The 21587-nt window shown below is 48.1% G+C and overlaps 8 protein-coding genes across 8 annotated transcripts; 6 read left to right on the top strand and 2 right to left on the bottom strand.

Moving 5' to 3' along the window:
• Nucleotides 1–2171: 2171 nt before the first annotated feature.
• DFJ58DRAFT_730640 (OPT oligopeptide transporter protein-domain-containing protein) lies at nucleotides 2172–5648 on the top strand (the record flags this gene model as incomplete). The annotated part of the gene is made up of 24 exons (XM_041385928.1): nucleotides 2172–2192; nucleotides 2246–2340; nucleotides 2382–2509; nucleotides 2568–2590; nucleotides 2643–2750; nucleotides 2800–2894; nucleotides 2944–3012; nucleotides 3062–3087; nucleotides 3142–3271; nucleotides 3323–3485; nucleotides 3542–3589; nucleotides 3647–3678; nucleotides 3728–3785; nucleotides 3838–4005; nucleotides 4045–4239; nucleotides 4295–4392; nucleotides 4441–4536; nucleotides 4587–4630; nucleotides 4678–4710; nucleotides 4763–4817; nucleotides 4881–4948; nucleotides 5003–5270; nucleotides 5322–5458; nucleotides 5509–5648. 24 exons carry the CDS (start codon nucleotides 2172–2174, stop codon nucleotides 5646–5648), a joined length of 2298 nt encoding a protein of 765 aa, XP_041241262.1.
• Nucleotides 5649–7053: 1405 nt separating this feature from the next.
• DFJ58DRAFT_717391 (emp24/gp25L/p24 family/GOLD-domain-containing protein) lies at nucleotides 7054–7880 on the top strand (the record flags this gene model as incomplete). Its single annotated transcript, XM_041384353.1, has 4 exons — nucleotides 7054–7378; nucleotides 7431–7512; nucleotides 7569–7746; nucleotides 7782–7880. The coding sequence occupies 4 exons, from the start codon at nucleotides 7054–7056 to the stop codon at nucleotides 7878–7880; spliced, it is 684 nt and encodes a 227-aa protein (XP_041241261.1).
• A 574-nt stretch (nucleotides 7881–8454) lies between these two features.
• DFJ58DRAFT_730638 (enolase C-terminal domain-like protein) lies at nucleotides 8455–10252 on the top strand (the record flags this gene model as incomplete). The annotated part of the gene is made up of 8 exons (XM_041385927.1): nucleotides 8455–8499; nucleotides 8553–8771; nucleotides 8830–9034; nucleotides 9081–9254; nucleotides 9311–9694; nucleotides 9759–9784; nucleotides 9840–9933; nucleotides 10122–10252. The coding sequence occupies 8 exons, from the start codon at nucleotides 8455–8457 to the stop codon at nucleotides 10250–10252; spliced, it is 1278 nt and encodes a 425-aa protein (XP_041241260.1).
• Nucleotides 10253–10268: 16 nt separating this feature from the next.
• DFJ58DRAFT_500809 (pyridoxal phosphate-dependent transferase) lies at nucleotides 10269–12208 on the bottom strand. Its single transcript, XM_041380709.1, has 4 exons — nucleotides 11475–12208; nucleotides 11072–11418; nucleotides 10606–11019; nucleotides 10269–10549 (listed from the first exon to the last, which is right to left on the bottom strand). Exons 1-4 carry the CDS (start codon nucleotides 11818–11820, stop codon nucleotides 10388–10390), a joined length of 1269 nt encoding a protein of 422 aa, XP_041241259.1. The 5' UTR covers nucleotides 11821–12208; the 3' UTR covers nucleotides 10269–10387.
• A 496-nt stretch (nucleotides 12209–12704) lies between these two features.
• DFJ58DRAFT_664050 (glycosyltransferase family 32 protein) lies at nucleotides 12705–14060 on the bottom strand (the record flags this gene model as incomplete). The annotated part of the gene is made up of 2 exons (XM_041382407.1): nucleotides 12705–13171; nucleotides 13223–14060. The coding sequence occupies 2 exons, from the start codon at nucleotides 14058–14060 to the stop codon at nucleotides 12705–12707; spliced, it is 1305 nt and encodes a 434-aa protein (XP_041241258.1).
• A 197-nt stretch (nucleotides 14061–14257) lies between these two features.
• DFJ58DRAFT_843571 (DUF339-domain-containing protein) lies at nucleotides 14258–14782 on the top strand (the record flags this gene model as incomplete). The annotated part of the gene is made up of 2 exons (XM_041392992.1): nucleotides 14258–14581; nucleotides 14633–14782. The coding sequence occupies 2 exons, from the start codon at nucleotides 14258–14260 to the stop codon at nucleotides 14780–14782; spliced, it is 474 nt and encodes a 157-aa protein (XP_041241257.1).
• Nucleotides 14783–18959: 4177 nt separating this feature from the next.
• On the top strand, nucleotides 18960–19602 carry DFJ58DRAFT_730634 (uncharacterized protein; the record flags this gene model as incomplete). Its single annotated transcript, XM_041385926.1, has 2 exons — nucleotides 18960–19221; nucleotides 19277–19602. 2 exons carry the CDS (start codon nucleotides 18960–18962, stop codon nucleotides 19600–19602), a joined length of 588 nt encoding a protein of 195 aa, XP_041241256.1.
• Nucleotides 19603–20171: 569 nt separating this feature from the next.
• DFJ58DRAFT_799622 (uncharacterized protein) lies at nucleotides 20172–20850 on the top strand. Its single transcript, XM_041390766.1, is given in 4 exon segments — nucleotides 20172–20244; nucleotides 20255–20265; nucleotides 20416–20664; nucleotides 20714–20850. The coding sequence occupies 1 exon segment, from the start codon at nucleotides 20416–20418 to the stop codon at nucleotides 20638–20640; it is 225 nt and encodes a 74-aa protein (XP_041241255.1). The 5' UTR covers nucleotides 20172–20244; nucleotides 20255–20265; the 3' UTR covers nucleotides 20641–20664; nucleotides 20714–20850.
• The last annotated feature ends 737 nt before the right edge of the window (nucleotides 20851–21587 follow it).

Raw genomic sequence — 21587 nt, 5'->3', positions numbered from 1 at the left:
GGCTAGCTCAAGCGTTGGTACGACCGCCCGTGACAACCAGCGGGATTGACTGGAAAGACCGTCTTGCGGGTGGTGATGGTGGTGGTGGTGGTGGTGGTGGTGGATCGATATGCCAACCGCCTGGAGATGATACAGTACTGGGCTGAGCCAGTTTTTCGCGAATGTGCTACATCGCACACGGCCTCCATAGTGGCTCATGGAACGACATTGATGCCCTCTGAACATTTGCTCCTGCAGGCGGTGCGGGAAACCACGCGTGAAATATGCCGCGTCGCCATGAAGATGTGGGCTTCTGGATTGATTGTTGGAGTCGACCCTTTTTATCCTCCGGAACAATGCCCTCAAGCCGATCGCATACATACTCTGATGGGCGAATGGAAGGATGATATGACACGGTTAATCTCCTGGTTAGACTGGAGAGTGTGAGTGAAGTGCAAACCGGCTTGTGGTATCGGTCGTGTAGGAAATGTGCTACTTGCCTACTTGGCCCGTGGGGTTTTTCCAGGCTCCCAGCGATGAGGACGATGCTCCGCCATTTCAGGACAGTGCTTCCTTATGGCCAGACCCAAACAAAGGGGAATGGAAGAGACCACAACCCAAGTGCATCAGACGGCTGGAGCCATATGGTTTTTAGGATACAATATTCACAGCTGATACATACACGTCTTTAATCCTTAGAAAATCGCGGTAAAGCTTAGGCGCGCGTGATGTACGTACTTTGAAGGTTGTCCTGCCTAAGGGCTTGTGCGGTACGGTATAAATTCTGTGACGAGACCTTGGAATTACGGCGTGCACGCACATCTGCGACCGGCTGCACATGGTGATGTGGTACTATGCTACTAGTACGTAGGTGACCTTCATGGTTCAGTAACGAAGCCCTGGCCGCGCAAGACCGTCACTACAATGTTGTCAAAGGTAAATCGTGCTCGAGGCTCCTCTTAGTTCAAGTTTCTCAGGCACTTTAGTGTGATCGTCTCTCCATCTCCATCGAAAACTATATATATATGATATATGTCGAGGTTTCCGTACATGATGATGACGATCCGCAGTCGTTGTACTAGTACTCTTCAAGTAAAGGATGACGACTTGCGCGACTTGCAAAGTAGCTAGCATGAGCGCCTCGAATGACACGAATGGCCCGGGGGCGAACGGGGTGAAAAGTCGAAGTCCGAGCTCCACGAGATCAGAAAGTCTGAGAGTTGTGGAGTGTGGCAACGCCGGATAGTTCGGGGACCACATCCATGCCTTATGGTAGCGCGCCGCCTAGTCACCGCTACTTTTGTGCAAAATTTATCACACATGCAGACATGTTTCGAATCCTTATTCCTCTCACAGAAACACTCTGAATAAGCATCAGAGTTGATCTACCAGACCGATTTTCCATACTATCTCAACATTTGAGAGAGATATAAATTTCCTGCGTCTGTGGGATTTGCGTCCTTGAGCTGAATGCCTTCACTTAGCATCTTTTGCCCCGAGCCCCGACTCATAAGCCTCCATCTACCGCTTCATCTGATGTTTCCCATTTTCGAGAAACGTTATTGATTTCTTGTGAGTTTTGGCAGCAGCCGCAGCGCTGGTGGCTTGGCAGCTTGGCAGCGGTGTTTTTTTGAGAGAGGCATTCGTCGTTACTGCGCTGGAGTACAACAATCTCATATATGTTACATGAAGTTACTCCGATAAGCTCAAGGTAGCTTAATGAAAGCTTAAACATGTACACATGATGTTGTTGCTATTGCGTCCACCAGTCATGCTGTGTTGTTGCGTTCTGTCTCCTTCATGGCTCTTTCGGTCATTGTCGACCGTCCTTGTATCAAATAAGTTGGTAATGGCCACAATTGCAAGATCAGTTACGCCCGCGAATAAATAGTATCCCATCAGCTGAACCTTTCTACGGGTGGGTCATAGGTTCGAACGGCAGCCTGGATTGCTTTGCCTACACCATGCTAGGAAGGTATATCGTGCACGGGACTGGAGGCAGTGGTCTGCGGCGCAGTGGGTGTTGGGGGTGGTCAGCCTAGTACTTTGCCCTCGCTGCGCTTCGGGCCGAGAACAGCCAACATTCCAAATGCCGAAATAGACCTATTTCCACTAGACTCAGTCCCCAAGGGACCTTCAGATGAGACACGAGACACACATCATGGCCACCATACGGATTTTCAATGACGAGAATGGTAACCTATATCTTTGAGGTAAATACTACTTATAGTCTGCTGATAGCTGAAACTTCTCACTTCTCTTGCAGTACTATTTTATCATTACGATGAGTCTAACTGCTGCAGGGGCGATCAGCGAGCACACTGTGCCCAGCGAGAAAGCTCTTAGCACTAGTGACAATTCGTTCCATAGGAACAGCAACGTTGATGCTGACAGCGGGGAAGCGTGCTCTCCGATGAACGTGATATTGCTACGAACGTCATATCGGTGGACGACGACGATTCCCTGAACCCGTGGACAATCCGTGCATTCTTTATTGGTCTTGGTCTCTCAACCTTTGGCGGAGTACTGGGTGAGCTTCTTTGAGTTCGTTTTTAGCCACCATGATACTCATTAATGTCAATTTACAGCGGAAATCTATTATTTCAAACCTGTGCGTAGTGGAGCGAGCATGACAACTTTATGTACTCATATCATTGCCGCAGCAATCGATCTCAGTGTCATTGATGTTCCTTGCGGTTGTTTCTTACATCCTGGGCGTCTCCATGGAGACCTTTATTCCTCGCCGTGGGCTCCTGCGCTATCTGAACCCCGTAAATCAATTTACCCTCATCCGTTGCTTCATTCTAAGATCTTTCACAGGGACCGTTCAACAAGAAAGAAAATGCTTTCATTGTGATCATGGCAAGCGCCTCTGCCAACTCTGCCTTGGGTACCGATGTTCTTGCAGTCCAGCGGTCAGTGAGCCTCATTTATTTTCATGGAATTTACTGATCTTCACTAAAGATTGTATTACAATATCACGCCAAATGCTGTCACCTCAGTGTTCCTACTCTTTTCTTCTCAACTTCTTGGGTATGAGAATTTTTGTTCAAGTTCCAGCGGACGCTGACAAAGTTATAAGTTATGGAATTGGTGGCATGATGAGAAGTATGTCCACAATTGAACCTGTTGTTGAACCCGGTGTTTACATACCTCTACCAGGCATCTTGTTATATCCATCAAAGATGTTATACCCCGGTGTGCTACCATTGCTGTCCATGTTCGATGCTCTCTACGAAGGCGGGATGGCATCACGGAAGAAGCTCAGAGTCTTTTCCATGGTGGTTGCTGCGTAAGTCCCTTGATTAAGACCGGCAATGATCAAACATGCTGATCGACTCAGCATATTTGTTTGGGAGCTTTTCCCAGAATGGATCTTTCCGCTTCTGACCGGGGTTTCAATTTTCTGCCTTGCAGCTCCTAACAATGCCACCGTCTCGCGACTGTTTGGTGGTTCAAACGGTAACGAGGGTCTAGGGCTCCTGTCTATCTGCTTTGACTGGCAAGTAAGTGTGAATACGAACTTCGAAGTGGATCGCGTTATTGACTGGATCTGCGACAGTATATTGCTGGCCAGGTGAACCCTATGACTATCCCGCTTAAAGCACAGGTATGACTTCTTCTTCTTGAATTCGCGGGCCAGAAGCCTTACATACTTCTTGAATAGTTCTCGAATTTTCTGGGCTACATTTTTTGCGCGTGCGATCACTCCGCCCTGATTCGGGACCTTGCATTGACTTATGTCTAGGGTTGTGTTTGTGGCCGTATATTACAACAACATCTGGAAGGCCCAGAACTTCCCATTCGTTAGTCTACATTCACGTGCAACGGCAGAACATTGATGCCAACACCTCACAGCTTTCTCAACTCTTGTACTATGAAAACGGAACACAGTACGATCAAACGCTCATTCTCAATTCGAACTATGAAGTCGATCCCACACTCCTTGCTGAACAAGGATTACCTTACTATTCCAGCACTTGGGTAGTCTATTTACTTACCCAGAATTTGGCAAGTTCACCAAACGTTAGTGAGGCTCTGCGGACTGACGGTTTGAAATTGTAGAGTTTGGGGGCCTTGTTCACTCATCTTCTCCTCTGGAACCGGAGCGATATAAGTTCTGCATGGACTTGGATGAATCCGTCGGGCATCAAAAACATATGGGCGAATTTTGACTGGAAGTTCTGGCGAGCCGATGGAATGCGGAAGCAAGACGTCGATGGTGAAGACATCGATCCCCACTACAAGCAGATGCTGAAGGTTAGTTTTGCAGTTCTCTGTATTCAGCTCACCAACATGAATATTTCTATAATAGTACCCGGATGCTCCCAATAGCTGGTACTTCGTCGTTTTCCTCCTGTCCTTCGTTGTTGCCCTGGTCGTTTTATACAAGACCGATTCGACTTTGCCATGGTGAGTAGCTGTGATTGGAAATGTGGTCCAGGCTGACGAGCATTGAAGGTGGGGCTTCCTTATCTCGCTCTTGCTGGCGACAATTTTCATTCTATTCCTCGGTGCACTCGCCGCGATTACAGGATTGTCGTTCACCATACAGACGTAGGTTCCTGAATTCCATTTCGATATTCGACATTTCAGTTTGCATCCAGGTTTGGCCAGATGATTGGTGGTTACATTCAGAAGGGATCGCCAGGTGATTGTCGTTGATTTCTCATATGCTTTGATTGACGGATGCGACAGTGGCAAATATGTACTTCGTTTTATACGGAAACAGTATGTGTCGACCTTGCATTCCAAGAACAGGTCGGCTAACCCAATGTTGTAGACACTGTCTTCCAAGCCCAACTACTGCTTCGAGACCTCAAGATTGCTCAGTGTGAGTATATTTCAAGTGCGTAGGAGGACAGGGCAATCTGTGTTGACCGTAAATTACAGATGCAAAGCTGCCACCCTCGCGCTGCATTTACCGCCCAGATTATTGGAACGCTGCTTGGTGCAGTCTTGAACTACAGTGCGCACGCCACTTGTTACATGACTACAAAATCAACTGACATTGCGCATGTAGTCATGATGAATTCAATCATTGATAACCAACGTGAAATCTTGTTATCTGTTGAAGGAACCAATATCTGGTCTGGACGACAGCCACAGATGTACAACTCTCAGGCAATTGCATGGGGTGGACTCAGTGACGAGCTCTTTTCCACAGGCCAAAGATACCAATGGGTTCCTTGGGCTTACGTACTTGGACTTTTCGTACCTGTTCCTTTCTGGGTCATTCACAGGTACTGGCCAAAGCTTCATGCTGATTATCTTTATACTCCAATTATCCTGTACGTTTAGTGTTTCTTGAATTTCTGGCAGCATGCTCACATATTTCACAGCTTCGTCACTGGATACCTTGTCGGTGGGATCAATTCATTTATTCTGAGCTACTTTGCTGTCGCATTCCTCTCCCAATGGTGGCTGCGTACGCGCTACCCTGGCTGGTTTGCTAAATACAACTACATCGTCGCAGCTGGTGAGTATTCTCCAACGTCATTAGGTACCCGGACTAATCAAGTGATGTAGCCCTTGACGGAGGCACTCAAGTCATGGTGTTCATACTCGCGTTTGCGGTGCAAGGCGCTAGTGGTACCTCTCACCTATTCCCTACATGGTGGGGCGCACAAGGAGGAGGTAATTATGACCACTGTCTCATGTTGAACTAAGATTAGTGATCATTGGGCATAAGTAGTGCGGCACTCTTTCTACACCTTCAACTATGTAACTGAGAGCATCAGTAAAACACGCAGTTCCTTAACTTACTTATTTTTAACCTTTCTCGTGCAATAAGCAGAAATAAGCAAGGGTGAAAATAAGTAGATGGCCAGTTGAAAAAAGCGACTCGTCGTCTGAATTTCCATTTTTATCTCACTTGTTTTGCTTTTTCATTCAATAACAAGTACACTAAAAGCAGGTGAAAAAGCAAAAGAAGGGGAACCGTCCGAGTGAAAAATGCGGCAATTAAGGAGGCAATATACCAAAATCTGGCATAGTAAATGTAACTAGAGAGTGGGCGGAGGGTACCAGTAGAATGAACAAATGTGAACAGCTTCAACAAGCTTACAAACGACTCCGAACTAGTGCAAACGAGAACGAGTGCGAACAAACGAGCGCGAATGAGCGCAAACGAATGGACGCAAATGAGGATAGGGGGGAGGGCTAGAGATTGGCGGAAGCATCTATATTTAGTTATGAAATCAATATAATCGAAAAAAAAAATTAACAATTATGCGAGGCGTCGGGAGCACATGCATACAGAACGAGAGCGACCGAGGACGAGTCTGAAATGGCCAGTCTGGGTGCTACAAACAAGCCGTCTAGTTTGGAGTTCATAGTACCCTGTTATCAGTCGGACCTTACTCGAGCGGTATATAACGGCCTCAAGGTATCCTTGCTCCCCGCATGTTTCGACTTGCTGAGGCTTACTCTGTCGGTTCGATCTTCCGAGTCCCGATTCATTACATTTTCAAAGCCTAAATGTCCTCACTTTTTGCATGCTTGCTCCTCCATTACATCTGTTGTCATTGTCTTCCTCTCATCAACGTCTTTCCCGTCAACTTTGTACCGTTCCCAAACCGTTCCCATATGTACTACCGCTCTCATTACCAACATGGTAGTTGGTCTTCGGATGTTGCGTCATTTGTATCCTAGCGTGTAGTAATGAATAGCGCAAGGATATCGCTAAAATATACTGACTGGGCGACAAGCTAGAAGTAAATGCTTATTAGTATGCCCCAACAAGAGTACGAGAACACATTAGTACGAACTCTTACAGTTACAGGCTATCAGTTTGTTAATCAACGAGCATATGGGATTCCTGAGAGGTCATAGATTTATATAGATAACGAGCTCGACGACCTTGAAACGCGCAACTGAGACCATCGAAGGTCACTGCCGGTAACCTGATAAATTGCCACCGTGCACATCGTTCTACCACGTTCAATTTACGACTCCTGCCATTTACTTCGACCGTTGGCTTCTGGCTCACTGTAGCTCGCTTTTCTCTCCCGCACTAACGATAGCTAGGGGGCGTTCTATCCATCGAAATTATAGCTGAGTGGACACTTAATCATGGCACGAATAACAACGCTCTCCCTTATCGTATTCTTCGCATTCATTGCTCCTTTCACGCACGCCATCAAATTTTCCCTTCCAGCAGCTCGCTTGCCCATCCCAAAATGCATATGGAATGCTGCGCATACCCATGCACTTGTCATCGTCACCGCCAACGTTGGACCCGGGGCAAACCAACGGGTAGACGTCGAAATTTTGGATTCAACACCCCACCGCAACGTTTATCTCTCAAAACGCGACATTAAGGGTGAGACGAGACTTGCTGTCACAGCACACGGCGAGGGAGAGGTTGGAGTGTGTTTCAAGAATTATCTATCTCCCGGTACGTTTGTTGTTGCCAGGTGTCTCATTAACCATTACTTATAGCGTTATAGACATCAAACTTGACATCGCGCGGAATATGTCGCGCACCGTCGATTTGGATATTGATATCGGGGCTGACGCTGTTGACTACAAGTGTGTACCCTGTTTGTTCGCTATGATAGCTTACTGACTCCCTCCTTGTCATCAAGTGCGATTGCAAACCAAGAATCACTCTCTGGGCTTGAGACAGAAATGCGAAAGCTGGAAGGCATTGTAAAAGAGATAGTCGACGAGCTCGAATATCTCAAGAAGCGCGAAGAACGTTTTGCAGACACCAATCGTCAGTCTTTCTTCAGATTCCTGCACACTACTTCTTATGAATTTTATGTTCCTTGCAGTTGTGACGAATCGCCGCGTGCCAGAATTTTGCCTGGTTCACCATTCTTGCCCTCACGGCCCTTGGCGTCTGGCAGATTCTCCACCTCCGGTCGTTTTTCAAGCGCAAGTACCTCATTGATTGATGGGTATGCGAGACGTGCAACGTGGATGACAGTACTACCTATAACTTGGGAGATGTGCGGTGGGACGCTCTTGTCCTCTACATCAGATTCAATGTGATATACTCCATTTCGTTATACAGGAGATGATGTTGTCACCCGTCTTTTCTGTTTCAATGCCTAAGCCATCGTTACTGTTATAGGGTATCTTCCTGGTGGTTATCTATTGCTCGTCGAGGTGAAACAACTTGATAAATATTTAGGACAAGGCCATGAGCATGACGCAGCATTGCGAAACCGATTTTACGAGTGAAAAGCTAGTACTTGTGGTATTGTGCACCACATGAGAAGACTGATTGCCTTCAGTTGCTATGGCTCAGGATGCAAATGAGCTAGCTCGATATACATGGTCCATTGCACATTGGACGCGTGTTGCAGCGCGTGCTTAAAAATATATCAAGAACACGATATGTCCGTCGGTACTACGCGGACCGGCCATGTTCAGCTGATCACCCTCAAAATGTAAAATTCAATCATAAACCGTGCAGTTGAAAGGAGATTCCATCTCTCACTTTCGTCTCCACTAAAGAGCGCAAGTATGTCCCTCAATACTTCAGCTTCCAGTTTCATCTCAAAGATCGAGGTTCGTCCCACAACGTGTAGCAGGCCTCCCAGCATATTCACTGTCAAATATAGGTCTTCCGCGTGCCTCCACGCTGGCTCTTCGTGCGCATCGAGACGGCCGACGGGTTCGTTGGCTGGGGAGAATCCACCCTGGAAGGACACACCGAAGCAATTGAAGGCGCTTTCGCTGACCTCGCACAACGTTTCCTTGGGTGGGATGCAGATGGTATCGAAGATATCTGGCAGACTGCATACCGCGCCCGGTTTTATCGTGGTGGACCTGTCTTAATGGTGGGTGTCTCTACCTGTTTCCTTGCCTACCATTTGTCTAAACGTATGTTTTGACTAGTCAGCTCTGTCTGGTCTTGATATTGCGCTCTGGGATATCAAGGGCAAGAAGCTCGGAGTTCCTGTGTGGCAGCTTCTAGGTGGTAAAGTCAGGGATCGTGTTCGTGTGTATGGATGGATCGGCGGCGACCATCCGAGTGCTGTCCGTGAAGCAGCACGTGAGCGCAAAGAGCAAGGATTCACTGCTGTAAAGATGAATGCCACTGGTAAGCTCTATAACCTTGCGATGCAACGAGTCTGAGTCGTTCGCAGAGGCTCTCGCGTGGCTTGACTCCCCCGAGCTCTTAAAAGGGACAGTGGAACGCGTGCGTGAAGTTCGCGCGTTGGGGATGGATGTTGGAGTGGACTTTCATGGACGGGTACACAAGGGTATGGCTCGCCAGCTCGCCAAGCTTCTTGAGGGCGAGGGTGTCTTGTTCATCGAGGGTGAGAACCACCCTTAATCACCAAAGTGTGCGGTCCAAGTACTGAAATTGATTCAGAACCCCTTCTGCCTACTCAACCTTCGGAATTTGCGGACCTTGGGCGTCTCGTCTCCACTCCTATTGCCGCTGGGGAGCGGCTCTACTCGCGACATGAATTTCGCCCTTACTTCGAAGGACATGCACTAGATGTCGCACAACCGGATGTGCGTACTCACCTCTTAGCTGAGCTCCAAAGTCCATTATTGTGTCTTGTTTTTGCCTATCTCCTTATGTTTCAACCGACTGACAAAACGGATAAGGTCTCCCATTGCGGTGGAATATCGGAGTTGGCACGTATCGCATCTATGGCAGAAACATACGATGTCGCGCTTGCCCCTCACTGTCCGCTAGGACCGATTGCTTTGGCCGCATGTATCGCTGTTGGCGTGTCGAAGCTCAATTGTGGGTCTTTGGCGTGTGGTCCACCCTTATAGATCAGGCACTTATCATGGTTTCGGACGTTTAGATTTCATCCAAGAAATGAGCTGGCAGGTGGGTTTCTCGCTCCGACATGACATGTGGCACTTAGAAGACTGGCTGGATGTAGATGCATTATAACAGCGATGATGCAGACCTCTTCACGTATCTTGCAGATCCGAGTGTATTTGCTGTGAAGGACGGGTATGTCTCAACTCCCAGTGGTGAGTACTAGTCTGTTTGGTCCATTCTATTTTTGGAGAGATTTGCGGGAAGCATTGCCACACGCGCACCGTACGCTTTGCTACCTCTTCCTCAGAAATGACGGTCTTCTCTCCATCCGCACGCGTTGTGTCTCAAACAACCCAATCTTAATGCTCTCCGCTAAACGTCTGATACGACATTTGTATAGGACCTGGATTGGGTATCGTTATCAATGAGGAGCTTGTGCGTACTCGTGCCAAGGAACATAGTCGAGCTGGCGTTGAGGCGTGGCGTAATCCGATATGGAGGGGAGAAGACGGAAGCATCAGGGAGTGGTAAATTTTCACTTCGCTACCTAGCCACGAGGAAACCGCAGCTTGCTCAACAAGCCTAGATAATAATCCTCGAGACTACGCAGTGGTAGGAAAGTACATTCTTGAATGTCATATATACATGTTCACCTTCACCTTGTTGCTAAGCCAGAACTTCCCGCAGTACGTCCACGATCCTCTCCACTTCCTCAACGGTGTTATAGTGGACAAGTGAGATGCGGACGACTCCGTCATTCACGTCCAGCTTTGGGCGTAGATTATCAATAAGATAATACGCACAGAAGTGGCCGCATTGAATTGAGATCTGTGCGACACCCATAATTGAATACAGTCACTAAGTGAGCTTACTGAAAGACTTACTCCTCCCTTTTTGTGAAATGCTTCCACGACATCCTTACTCTTGATCGCGTTCTCTCCGACAACAACGAAGCAAACAGTGGGAATCCTTGAGAAATTGATCTCGCTTGTCCCAAAGATGCGAACACCCCTGTCAACTTGTTTTGCGTCCGTCAGAAAGCGGAGCAAGGGCGTCAAAATTCCCTGCTCGTGTTTGGCAATCGCGCTGAAAGATGCTGCAAGATCATCTTCTGGAGTCAACGACTTTAGATATGGCACGATTGCCGATACACCATACACGAGCTCGTGGCCTGGACCGCCTGGTTGAAACTTATAGGGTTTGTCGTCTACCTTCAGGAAATCATGGACAATGGACGTGAAGGATGTCCGCAGAGCCGCTGACCGCACGTAAGCAGAGGCATTATGAGCCCCGAACACCTGCAAACAGTGTTAGTGTCAGACATCAAAACGAAGTCGCGGATATTGAAACCTTGTACACAGAAAATACGCAGTAATCGACATCCCACTTTTGTACGTCCATTCTTCTATGCGATGCGTATGCAACGCAGTCCAAAGCCACCTCGAATTTGATTGCTCCCTGCTCTTTTGCACGCTGGCGAAGAGCTTTCACTGTTTCTTCCACAGGAATCACAGATCCTAAAATATTGGAGCACGCGGTGATCGCAGCCAGCCTTGTGCGTGATGAAACCAGCGGCAAAAGTTCTTCGACCCTATATACGACCGAGTAAGGATTTTCTGGAGATACTGGTATGGGATGCCAGTATTTGACCACGGCATTGCGCCGCGCAGCTAGACGCTTCCAAGGACCGTTGTTGGCTAAGATGAGTAGTGAGTTTCCGCAACAAAAGACACAGGAAGACAATGGCAGACACCTTCATGTTCATAGGTGATGATAAATTCATCTCCAGGTTGGATATCATTTTCGAGTGCTCTAGCGATATTTTCAAATAACATCGTCGAACTCGATCCAAACCCAACCTCGTCGAGAGATGTAGCATTGAACAACTCTGCAGCGGCGATGGAGCCCTCGACAACGCGCTGGGAGTTTACAGCCGAATAGCCAGCTTCCAGCTGTACGTTGGTGTTGGATAAATAATCCACGACCCGATCGATCACTGCCTGAGCAGTCCTGGACCCCCCTGCGTTATCGGCATAAATGTGCCCTGATCTCAAGGACGGAAAGCAAGCACGAGCTTGGTTGACGTCAAGAACAGCCATCTGTTATCGTCAAGGATGTAGTCCGAATAAGATGACTGGTACGAACCCTTTATATAGTCCAGTAGCCATTTCATTTTGTATTCAGTACATAATCTTCGATATCATCGATCCAGCATCGTCTCTGCATGGGGTTTAGGATGTGATAAAGGCCACCGGATCTGGGATCTGAAGCCTCACTCCCCCAGCCGTAAACTACCCTCCCGTTGGGTCATAGTTACCATTTGCAGCTGGCTGGCAATCGACATCGAACGCGGTTACAGTCGTGCCTCGGAACTTTTACTGCCACTGGCTCAGTAGTATCACTCCTAAGCAGAACGTCGGCGCAATTGGGGTAGCCCCCTGACGAGAACTTTCACAGATTCGAAACCACTGCTATCCCCGCCACCTAGCGTCCCTCTTGACCTAGCCCACAGACCCTCATCCTACGAGACGGGTACCTGCAGCGGGTACTAAGGACGTGGTCTGCCTCGCGACGCCCTGCAGGATACTTCTGGCTTTGGCTTCGCTCCCAAGCAATTCCCTATTCCAATACACAAGGCGTCACCGCCTATGATAAGGGCATATGAATCCTTGATGATTGATAGTGTCCAAATAAGTATGGTTTCGAGCCCACCTATAGCTAAGACATTTTGAATTGAGTCCTGAGGATTCATACACGTATAGCGTCGAGCAACGATTTCACTGCGAGACTTACATGCATGTAATACGTTTGATTGGCGAGATCATCCACACACCAGTCCTGCGAAGAAAATATAGCGCGCTGTATAAACATTGCATTATTAGAAGTCTGAATCGTATAATTGCTATAGTTCATGTCTATAGCAAATGTTATTAGTGTTTGCCGTTGTCGCCCAGGATCAAAGTACTCACAGCAGATCGATACATCATAGCTTGCGATCCATTCCTAATTTCCTCGTAATTTCCTTGTAGTATCTCCTCAACAACAACCGATGCACCCAACCACCCTGAGGGAACGTTCTATCCCAGCGATTATGCAAATGCACAGCAAATATATTCCCTAGTGCCTTGTCCAGTGCTCCGCCCTCCTCAAGGCCCTCCCCAGGTCTGCCTGTCCACTTCCCGTCCCGACGATCAGGGTCGAATGGGTCTGGCAGACTGTTGTCGAGACGACACGCCAGAGGATCAGAAAGGCAGAACGGTAGAATTTTGAAGGGGGGTATGGACTCGCTGAGGAGGCGCCGCCAGAGCCGAAGATATAAAATTGCGCCCCAATCGGTGCTTGCAGAACGTGGAGGAGTACTGTGTGCCATCAAATGGAAAGCTTCACATAGATAAGGCGAGTGCTTGCGGAAGTGCATGAGAGCACCATTAAATGCTTGGTAAATTTTGTCTGTAGAATCTTGTGAGTACGTGGGCGAGAGTGGGCTGATTGTCCAATTACCGTAGCAGTCCCATTGCGTTACGAACTCATGCTCAAGCAATGGAGAGAGATCTCGGGTCAGGAGCATGTCCATGTCTATCCAAACACCACCATATGTCCAGATGACGAGTAACCGGACAAGGTCGCCGTCCACCCATGCCTTCTTGTCCTCGAGATTGAGGAAGCTGTGATTCTCCATTGGCGTGCCCTTGGCTAACTCAGGTATATCCACGACCTGAAGTGTGAACGAGTAAGGGAACATCATGAGATACTTTTGTACGATTTGATTGCGTGATAGGTCGCCATTTGACCAGAGTATTAGACGAGAGCGGGGAATATCTTGCGTAGCGAAGAATGACCATAGCATGTACTCTTGTCTCACATCGAAAGGCGCGAGATCGGCGCGCCAATATGTGTGGAACTGTGCTCGCTCCTCTGGTGGGATAGTCCGTTGTTCTTCCGTCCACTCGCCTTCTGCAAACCTTATTGTTCCTGCAAACTCGTAGCAGTCCATACCCATCCGCATCGTTACTCCTGCCTGAACCTCAAAGCGTTTCTTGCCATACACAGCCTCGCTGACATTATACAACGGGCTGACGCGCTCGGGCTCAAAGCATCCTCCAAGTGGAGACAGCGGGAGTATTTCGCGCTGTATCCATTCTCGTTGATATAATACGAGGTCGATGTGACCGCGCGGGTCATAGAGGTAGTATATCGTGTAACATACGATAAAAACCAGTGGAAGTGCAAATTTCAAGAACGTGAATACTCTCCGCGGTCGTAGACACGAAAAGCAAGAAACCGGTGATTTGCGCCGAGGAGAGGAAGTGCGACGTGCTTGGTCGTGCACGGGAACCATTTCGTATCCTGCTCTGCTAGTAGATGTTATGAGTCGGATAGATGACGGGATTGTAGCATGGTACCGGTGTGAACGACACTGCATGAACCTTAGTAGTTAGGCGCGCTGCTTATGTGTACAATTTTTTTCAAATTAGGTCAAGCTTGTAAGCGTCCATTATTACACAACCTTTGATCTCACCAGTCAAGCTCCTCAAAATGTCTACATTTCTTTCTTTGCGAATATTGGCTCTTGAGGCAATACGCTGTCCACGTCGCACACTCTCTACGACATCGCGGTGGTCTGGAGACCCATGGCCCCTTCCGCACACCCCACAACACCTCTCTAACACTCAGACACCTTCTGATATCCCACCACCTACTCCCATTCCACGCCCGGGGGAGCCCAAGGAAACCTTGCGTGCCAGACTCATCTATCAGAGCAGGAAGCGCGGAACTTTGGAGAGCGACCTTCTACTAAGTACGTTCGCAAGGGATCATCTGAAGCAAATGGATGAGACAGAATTGAAGGAATATGACAAGGTGCTTTCGCTTCTTTGATCGGTGGCGTCCCAAACTAAGGTTTCATTGTAGCTACTTGACGAACCGGACTGGGACATATACTATTGGGCGACTAAAAGTCGCACACCACCTGAGCGGTGGGCAAAGTCTTCCGTGCTGGAGAAGCTCACGATACATGCAAAGAACGAGGGAAAGGTCGTGCGCAAGATGCCTCCGCTGTAGACGTATCAGTGTATTCACAATTGCGTATCATCATTTCTTCACCTTGCATAGAGTCTGCGAACTGAACACAGAAAAACCTCTGTCAGAGTACGGGCATAGAATCTATTCGCCGATAGAGTGCTTCATTATATCTGCCATTAGTTCGGACTTGATTCAAATGGCTTCCCTGCCATTCGAATAGCGAACTCTAAATTCTGTGCCCTACTGAGCAAATAAGACCCTGACTTTTGTGCAGGTAGCTCAAAAATGTACAACCTGGGCCAGATGCAGGAACAGGCGTTCATGGCTCCATAAAGCGATTGGAGATAGGTTAGTGTGGCATTTTGACGACTGGCCAGCTGTTTGATGACGTGGAGAACCTCACAGCACGACAAGTGGGTGCCAATCTTCTCTTGCTGATTAAACGCGTGTGTTGTGAACGCCAGCGGCACGTAGGCATATCACATTGCTTATACCCAGATTAAGTAGGGCTGACCCTTATGTCTGCAGCTGTACCCTGCCTGGACCCAGTCATGTCCAACTTCATTGACATTCACCAAATTGCAAGGTAGACATTGCACGCGGGGTCCTGTGGCGCTACGTAAGAACTCACATATTACCCGCGCGTGTGGCCCCTGTATAGTTTTCACCGTAGGAATGTATGTGCATGCCTTCTTTCCTCTTGGAACATAAAATCTGAACGACGGGGAAACAGACGCACTCCCGAAAATGACAGATTTGAATGAGATCAAGATCGATGCTCTCTTGGACACCATCAACTTCCCTGCACGTCAAGCAAGTTTAAACCTGAACCCAAGCATTATCATGATAGGTCGCATGTGTCAAATTTCTCCTCTACCCTCGACGCGAATTCATAGAAACATCAAGCTGGCTGGACGACTTCGCTCACTCATATGTTGCGTTTTCGAGTCAATATCATATTGAGTGTATGAGATATTCCTCTATTCTATTCAAGGACTCTCATTGTTCAAGCGGCGGTGACAATGGCCCAACAACGATCATAATGATCAACTCAGCAAGTCACTAGGAATCGAGCCATGAACAATAACTCCAATACGAAGGCAGAAACATGACTCACTCTCGCGACGTGCTAGCTCTTCGTAATCTTGGGAGTCCTTGGGATAACACATCCCACCGCAATTCTATTGCAAAGCGCAAAGGGTCAGTCACGAGGTTGGATCCTGCCATTGGATCCAAAGCAACTCACAAAATTATACCCGCACTTTCCAGAGCAACACTCAGAGTTTTCGCCGCAAGAGCCGCCATCGGCAGTACATTCCCTGCTGAAAACACTTGGTGTGGCACTGACAGACATAACTGCTGTCAGAGCAGCAATGACGGCGAGCAAAGAGAAACGCATTGGCTTGTACGAGGTAATATGAGATCTGTTCGAGTTCGAATAACTCTCACGTAGTAGGAAGACAGTCTGCTTTTATGTTTCAAGGACCTCGCTAAACATTCTGGAGGTAATCCATAAAAACCGTTCGTCGGCTCTGACTGACAGGAGAAATGGAAACCAACAGCATTGGGATAGATTTTAATTGTGTGGCCTACGTACTTTTGGACGCTCTGATTACAGGCTGTTCGGATCCGATCAGGGTGCATGCATGGCCATAACCATGCCCCAAGACTCTTCAAGTTGCTGCCAGGCTTGTGTAGAACGAGAGAATGATACACGACATTGAATGCATCCTGGCCTGATAATCGAATTTAATACAAGTATGTCTCTCATGCCGTTGCTATGTATGCGGCCACTTCGCATACACATCTTCAAGTTCGTCGACGATGACGAAGACTTGGCCTCTACTTACACAACAATGTAGTAAGTGCCACTCCCGGATCGGCGGCTTCCATCATATCCGCCTCCGAATTTCGGATTACACCACACCTCAATGCCGGTTCCATGGCACTGGAGTGGGCTAATCTGCCCTCACGCTGGATGCGACACTCGAGAAAGGATGGCTTGCTCCCACGCAACGCGGCTCTGACACTCTGCCGACAAACTCTACTCTAAACACCGCCAAACACCGCCGCCACCTCGCCTGCACCCCTAGGGGCCCCTACTCCACGAATATGCGGAGTTATAGGTACCCTGTTATCACTCAGACCTTACTCGGCTCCATCAAACCCTGAGGAAACAAGGTACGGACATCCTCACGTAATTCACAAGGAAAGGACCCCAGACTGACCTATGATGTTCGGTTCAGTTTATTTGTGAAAATAAACTCCATTAATGCTGTCGTCAAGTCTTTCTAGATAATCCGCTCAAGCTCGTTCAACCAACTCCATTCTTCCTCCCTAGTATCTCACTCCACGGGCGTAATACTCAGCTCCCTTCTCTCATATAGCCCGGATTTGACGTCGACAAGGTGTCTCTGCACAAGCCTAAGCAGAGTAGCGACTGTTTAACGGCACTACCTCCACTTCCTTCGCCGCTTCTTTGTTACATTTTATTTTTTCAACTACTAATCTGCTACTAATCTTAGTGTACACCTACCAACCCTCCAGGTCAACCAGGAAACGTCTCGCAGCCACTACCAGGGCAGCAGAGGCCCAGTGACCCTCCAAGACCAAATGGCGCTGCGCCTCCATTCCAATCCCCCACGATGTCTCACTCCCCATATTACAGGAGGCAACCCTGGCTCTGGACCACCATAAGACCCATACCCGCTGTGCAGGTCTCACTATAGACGATTCCAGGGGAGCGCTAACGTAGAATAGAACAGCCAACCCATGTATTATTGTGTCAGATACAAAATATAACAAAGTGTGTATTGAAAATTCTGCGTCCGACAAGGAGATACATCAACATAACGAGGATAAAACAATGTTATCATAGCAAAGAGGAAGGGAAAAGTTTTGGAGAGAACGGAGCTTGGAGGGACGTGGGCGGAAGGGAAGCGGAAGGGTGAAGGAATGCGTTGAGGGTTATATACAGCTGGTGATGCCGTCACAAATAAGCTGAACCAGAAGAGTCTGGGGTCCTTTCCTGGTGAATTATGTGAGGGATGTCCGTACCTTGTTTCCTCAGGGTTTGATGGAGCCGAGTAACGTCCGAGTGATAACAGGGTACCGGAAACCCGAATATGCGCAAGCTCCCCGTTGATAACGACACCCAATCCAGAACCTGTGCGCATGTCATTTAAAATGTTTCAGGCGTTTAGTGGAGAGTAATAAAAGCTGGCAAAGCAACGACAACTGCGAGGATGGAGAAAGCATAGTCGTGTGGGGTCTACATGAGGGGTTCTGTGGGGGAATCTAGTAGGGAGGCGGCTTCTGAAAGCCTAACCATTTCTGGGAAGGAAACATGGATGACAGTGTTATGGTCATTGGCAATCGTTTGTCGGGTCCCTGACTGGCAGGAGAAATGGAAGCAAATGATGTGGTCATATTTAAACTGTTTGGACTAGATATTATTTTACATGCATACTTGGACATTTTACCTCACCGTGAGCTCACCGTCGCAGTGGTCCGAGACTGGATTCCAATAGCGTTAAAGTCTGAGACAGACAGTTCGGGTCTGATCAAGCATATCGCGATTGCTTGAAGTTGGATTGACGTAACAGTTGCAGTTGTTTGCTCGTATTGAAACCGGAAGTTTGCCAAATCACAAAGACTCTGTTCAACATCTTCGCTTCAGCTAAATGTCGTGGCCGTCACGGGCCGCCACCAAGCAGTATCTAACGGTCTCAACATATCCTCATTCCCCCGTATGCTTACTCCCCCCATTTTTAACTCCAGTTTCATCGGTTCGATCTTCTCCTCGTCACTGCCTCTTCGACATGTCAACGTCTTGCATTTTTAGTGTATTAGCTCTCCTTTATCAACACTTTGTAACAAATGCAGACTTGTTTAGTAATACACACACAACATTCAACTTTCCGAGCAGACTGGGATGTGGCCCGGCAACGAACTCGCTATAAACGTCCGTCAACAGCTTCCGCATGACTCCAGCAACCCAATACCGCCATACTGGGTGATACCTCTCCCTCTGCGAGTAAGTGCAGTATCTCCTGCTCTGTCAGAGACAGACTCGCTATTTCATCAGCGAGGATGCTAGTAGAACCACTGGCGACGCGCACATCAGCAAATATGCGGTGGAGTTGTTGTCGCACCAGCGGCGCCGGCACATGCGCCGCTATGGTAGCATTTGTGTTAACAGAGCCAAAATACTGACATGGACAGGGAATACTATTTCCTGTCATTCGACGACGACGAATGGATACATTACGGACGGCACCGCCTCGCTGAAGATGCACCACTGCTGAATTTGGAGTGCCGCAATACTAAACCTTCGAAGTACGGGAAACGTTTGAGAGGACACGCTTTTGACGACCGAGCGGTGCAGAGCATTGATATTCACGCGTCACTGGGTATTGGCACTCGTGATCGTAATTCCACTCATACCTACTGTGCATCGAGAAGTATCACTCGTCAAGGTATGCATCTTCACTCACGCCATTCAATTTTAACAGTGATTCAGCCCTATCGCAGCGTCATGTCACGCAAATTCAGCGGCACAGCCTGCGGGCAATGGACACCAGGCTCAGCACTGCGGTTCCCAACATTACACCACACATCGTGACGCACTGCAGCAATCAGCGCCTCGAATAACCATATCATTCACGCCAACGCCATCCTGCACGCTTGTTAATGCCCTTCGACCAGATATTAGAGGAGTACCGGAGCCGTGTCATACTATACACAATCATATTACTGCATTCGTGACTAGCGAGTTTGACGACTCACTCGTTCCACTCCACTTCGCCGATGTTCCCGTCTCACAGTTCAGTACTGTCGATGGCGCACTGTGTGGATGATGATAACCTAGGCGCCACCCAAACCTCAGTCTACTCAACCTATCTCTGACCCATTTTGCGACCATGAGCAGGCTTCGCGGCTGTGTGCCCTTCATTACCCATTTTTTTGCTCGTCCAAAGTACCCCCTTCTAACTCACAAGTAAAGCTCCCCCATTTTATCGCATATGCACTTCATCGTACCAAATTCCACTCTTCCGTAACTTCCGCCGCTCTTGTCCTGCTCCAGAACTCGAGGCGCGCTTTGTTTTACGGTAGCTGGACACACGCAGGCCTAGTATAAGACTATCCATCATATAATTGTATTCATTGATGTGCTGTGACATGCTAGGATAAAAATAACACGACATCCAAACGAAGTGTAAGTGCCACGTCATCGACAGGAGTAACGACTCAGAAAGAGAGACGCTAACGAGGAAAAGACGGTAGCGGGGGGTTGGGGAAGGCGGGAGCCGGCGTGCGGCCAGTGGGGAGTTGAGGATTATATACTGCTCGGTGATGCGGCTGCAACATCAACTTGAAGTAAGCAGAGTCTGGGGTCTTTTCATTGTGAATGACGTGAGGGTGTCCGTGCTCAGGGTTTGAAGTCGTTCGAAGGAACCGAGAAGGTCCGAATGATAACAAGGTACCATGAACTACACAATCCCAACGCCGTTAGTCTCCATTTATCCTGTCAGTTACAGAGCCGACGAACCGTGTTTATGGTCTATTCCCAAAATGTTGAGCGAGGTTTCTAGAACATAAAAGCGGGCTGTTTTCCTGCTGCCTGAGAGTTATCCGAACTCAAACAGATACCATTTTACCTCGTACACCCAATGCATTTCTCCTTGCTCGCCGACATTGCTTCTCTGACAGCATTTATGTTTGTCAGTGCCACACCAGCTGTTTTCAGCAGGGCATGTACTGAAACTGGTGGGTATTGCCAAGAAAGCTCCCAGTGCTGCTCAGAAATTTGCCTGATTTCATCGATTTCGCTTCTGAATGGTGATGGCGTAAGTATGCTTGGGATCTACTTGCAGGATTCAACCTCGGAGTCGTGACTCACCCTTCGTGCTTTGTAACAGGAAGCCGACAACCATGGGTTTTGCCTCGATCAGAGAGCGCTAAATTCAACCTAGGAGTTGTTACATCGGAGTGAGTCATGTTTCTGCCTCCGTATTGGAGTTGTTGTTCATGACTCGATTCCTAGTGACTTGTTGGGTGGTCATTATGATCGCTGTTGGGCCAATTTCACTGCGGCTTGAGCGATAGGACTCGGAAGGCTTGAATAGAGGAATATCTGATACACTCAATATGATATGATTGACTCGAAAACGCAATATATGAGTGAGCGAAGTCGTGTCCAGCCAGCTTGATGCCTGTGACTTCGAGTTGATAGTAAACAGTCGTAGAGAAGTAAATTGATACATCGACCACAGCTCTCGCCGCGGCCATAAGCCGGAGCCGTGGCAACACTACCTATTAGGCATGAGGGGTTCTGTGGGGGAATCTAGTAGGGAGGCGGCTTCTGAAAGCCTAACCATTTCTGGGAATGAGACATGGATGACAGTGTTATGGTCATTGGCAATCGTTTGTCGGGTCCCTGACTGGCAGGAGAAATGGAAGCAGATGATGTGGTCATATTTAAACTGTTTGGACTAGATATTATTTTACATGCATATTTGGACATTTTTACCTCACCGTGAGCTCACTGTTGCAGTGGTCCGAGACTGGATTCCAATAGCGTTAGAGTCTGAGACAGACAGTTCGGGTGCGATCAAGCATATCGTGATTGCTTGAAGTTGGATTGACGTAACAGTTGCAGTTGTTTGCTCGTATTGAAACCGGAAGTTTGCCAAATCACAAAGTATGTATTCATATTCGTGTGCGTCGGTCGAAGGTAAATGGAATCGTTCCAGCTATTTTCATATCGATAGACCGGAATCCAGAAAACTCACCTAACCGCTTTTATTTATTATTGGAGCGACACCAAACAGAGGCGCTTAGG

This window comes from Suillus subalutaceus (genome assembly GCF_016647625.1).
Source record: "Suillus subalutaceus strain FC151 chromosome Unknown DFJ58scaffold_92, whole genome shotgun sequence".
Taxonomy (NCBI): Eukaryota; Fungi; Basidiomycota; class Agaricomycetes; order Boletales; family Suillaceae; genus Suillus; species Suillus subalutaceus.
This window is presented reverse-complemented; position numbering and strand designations above follow the sequence as displayed.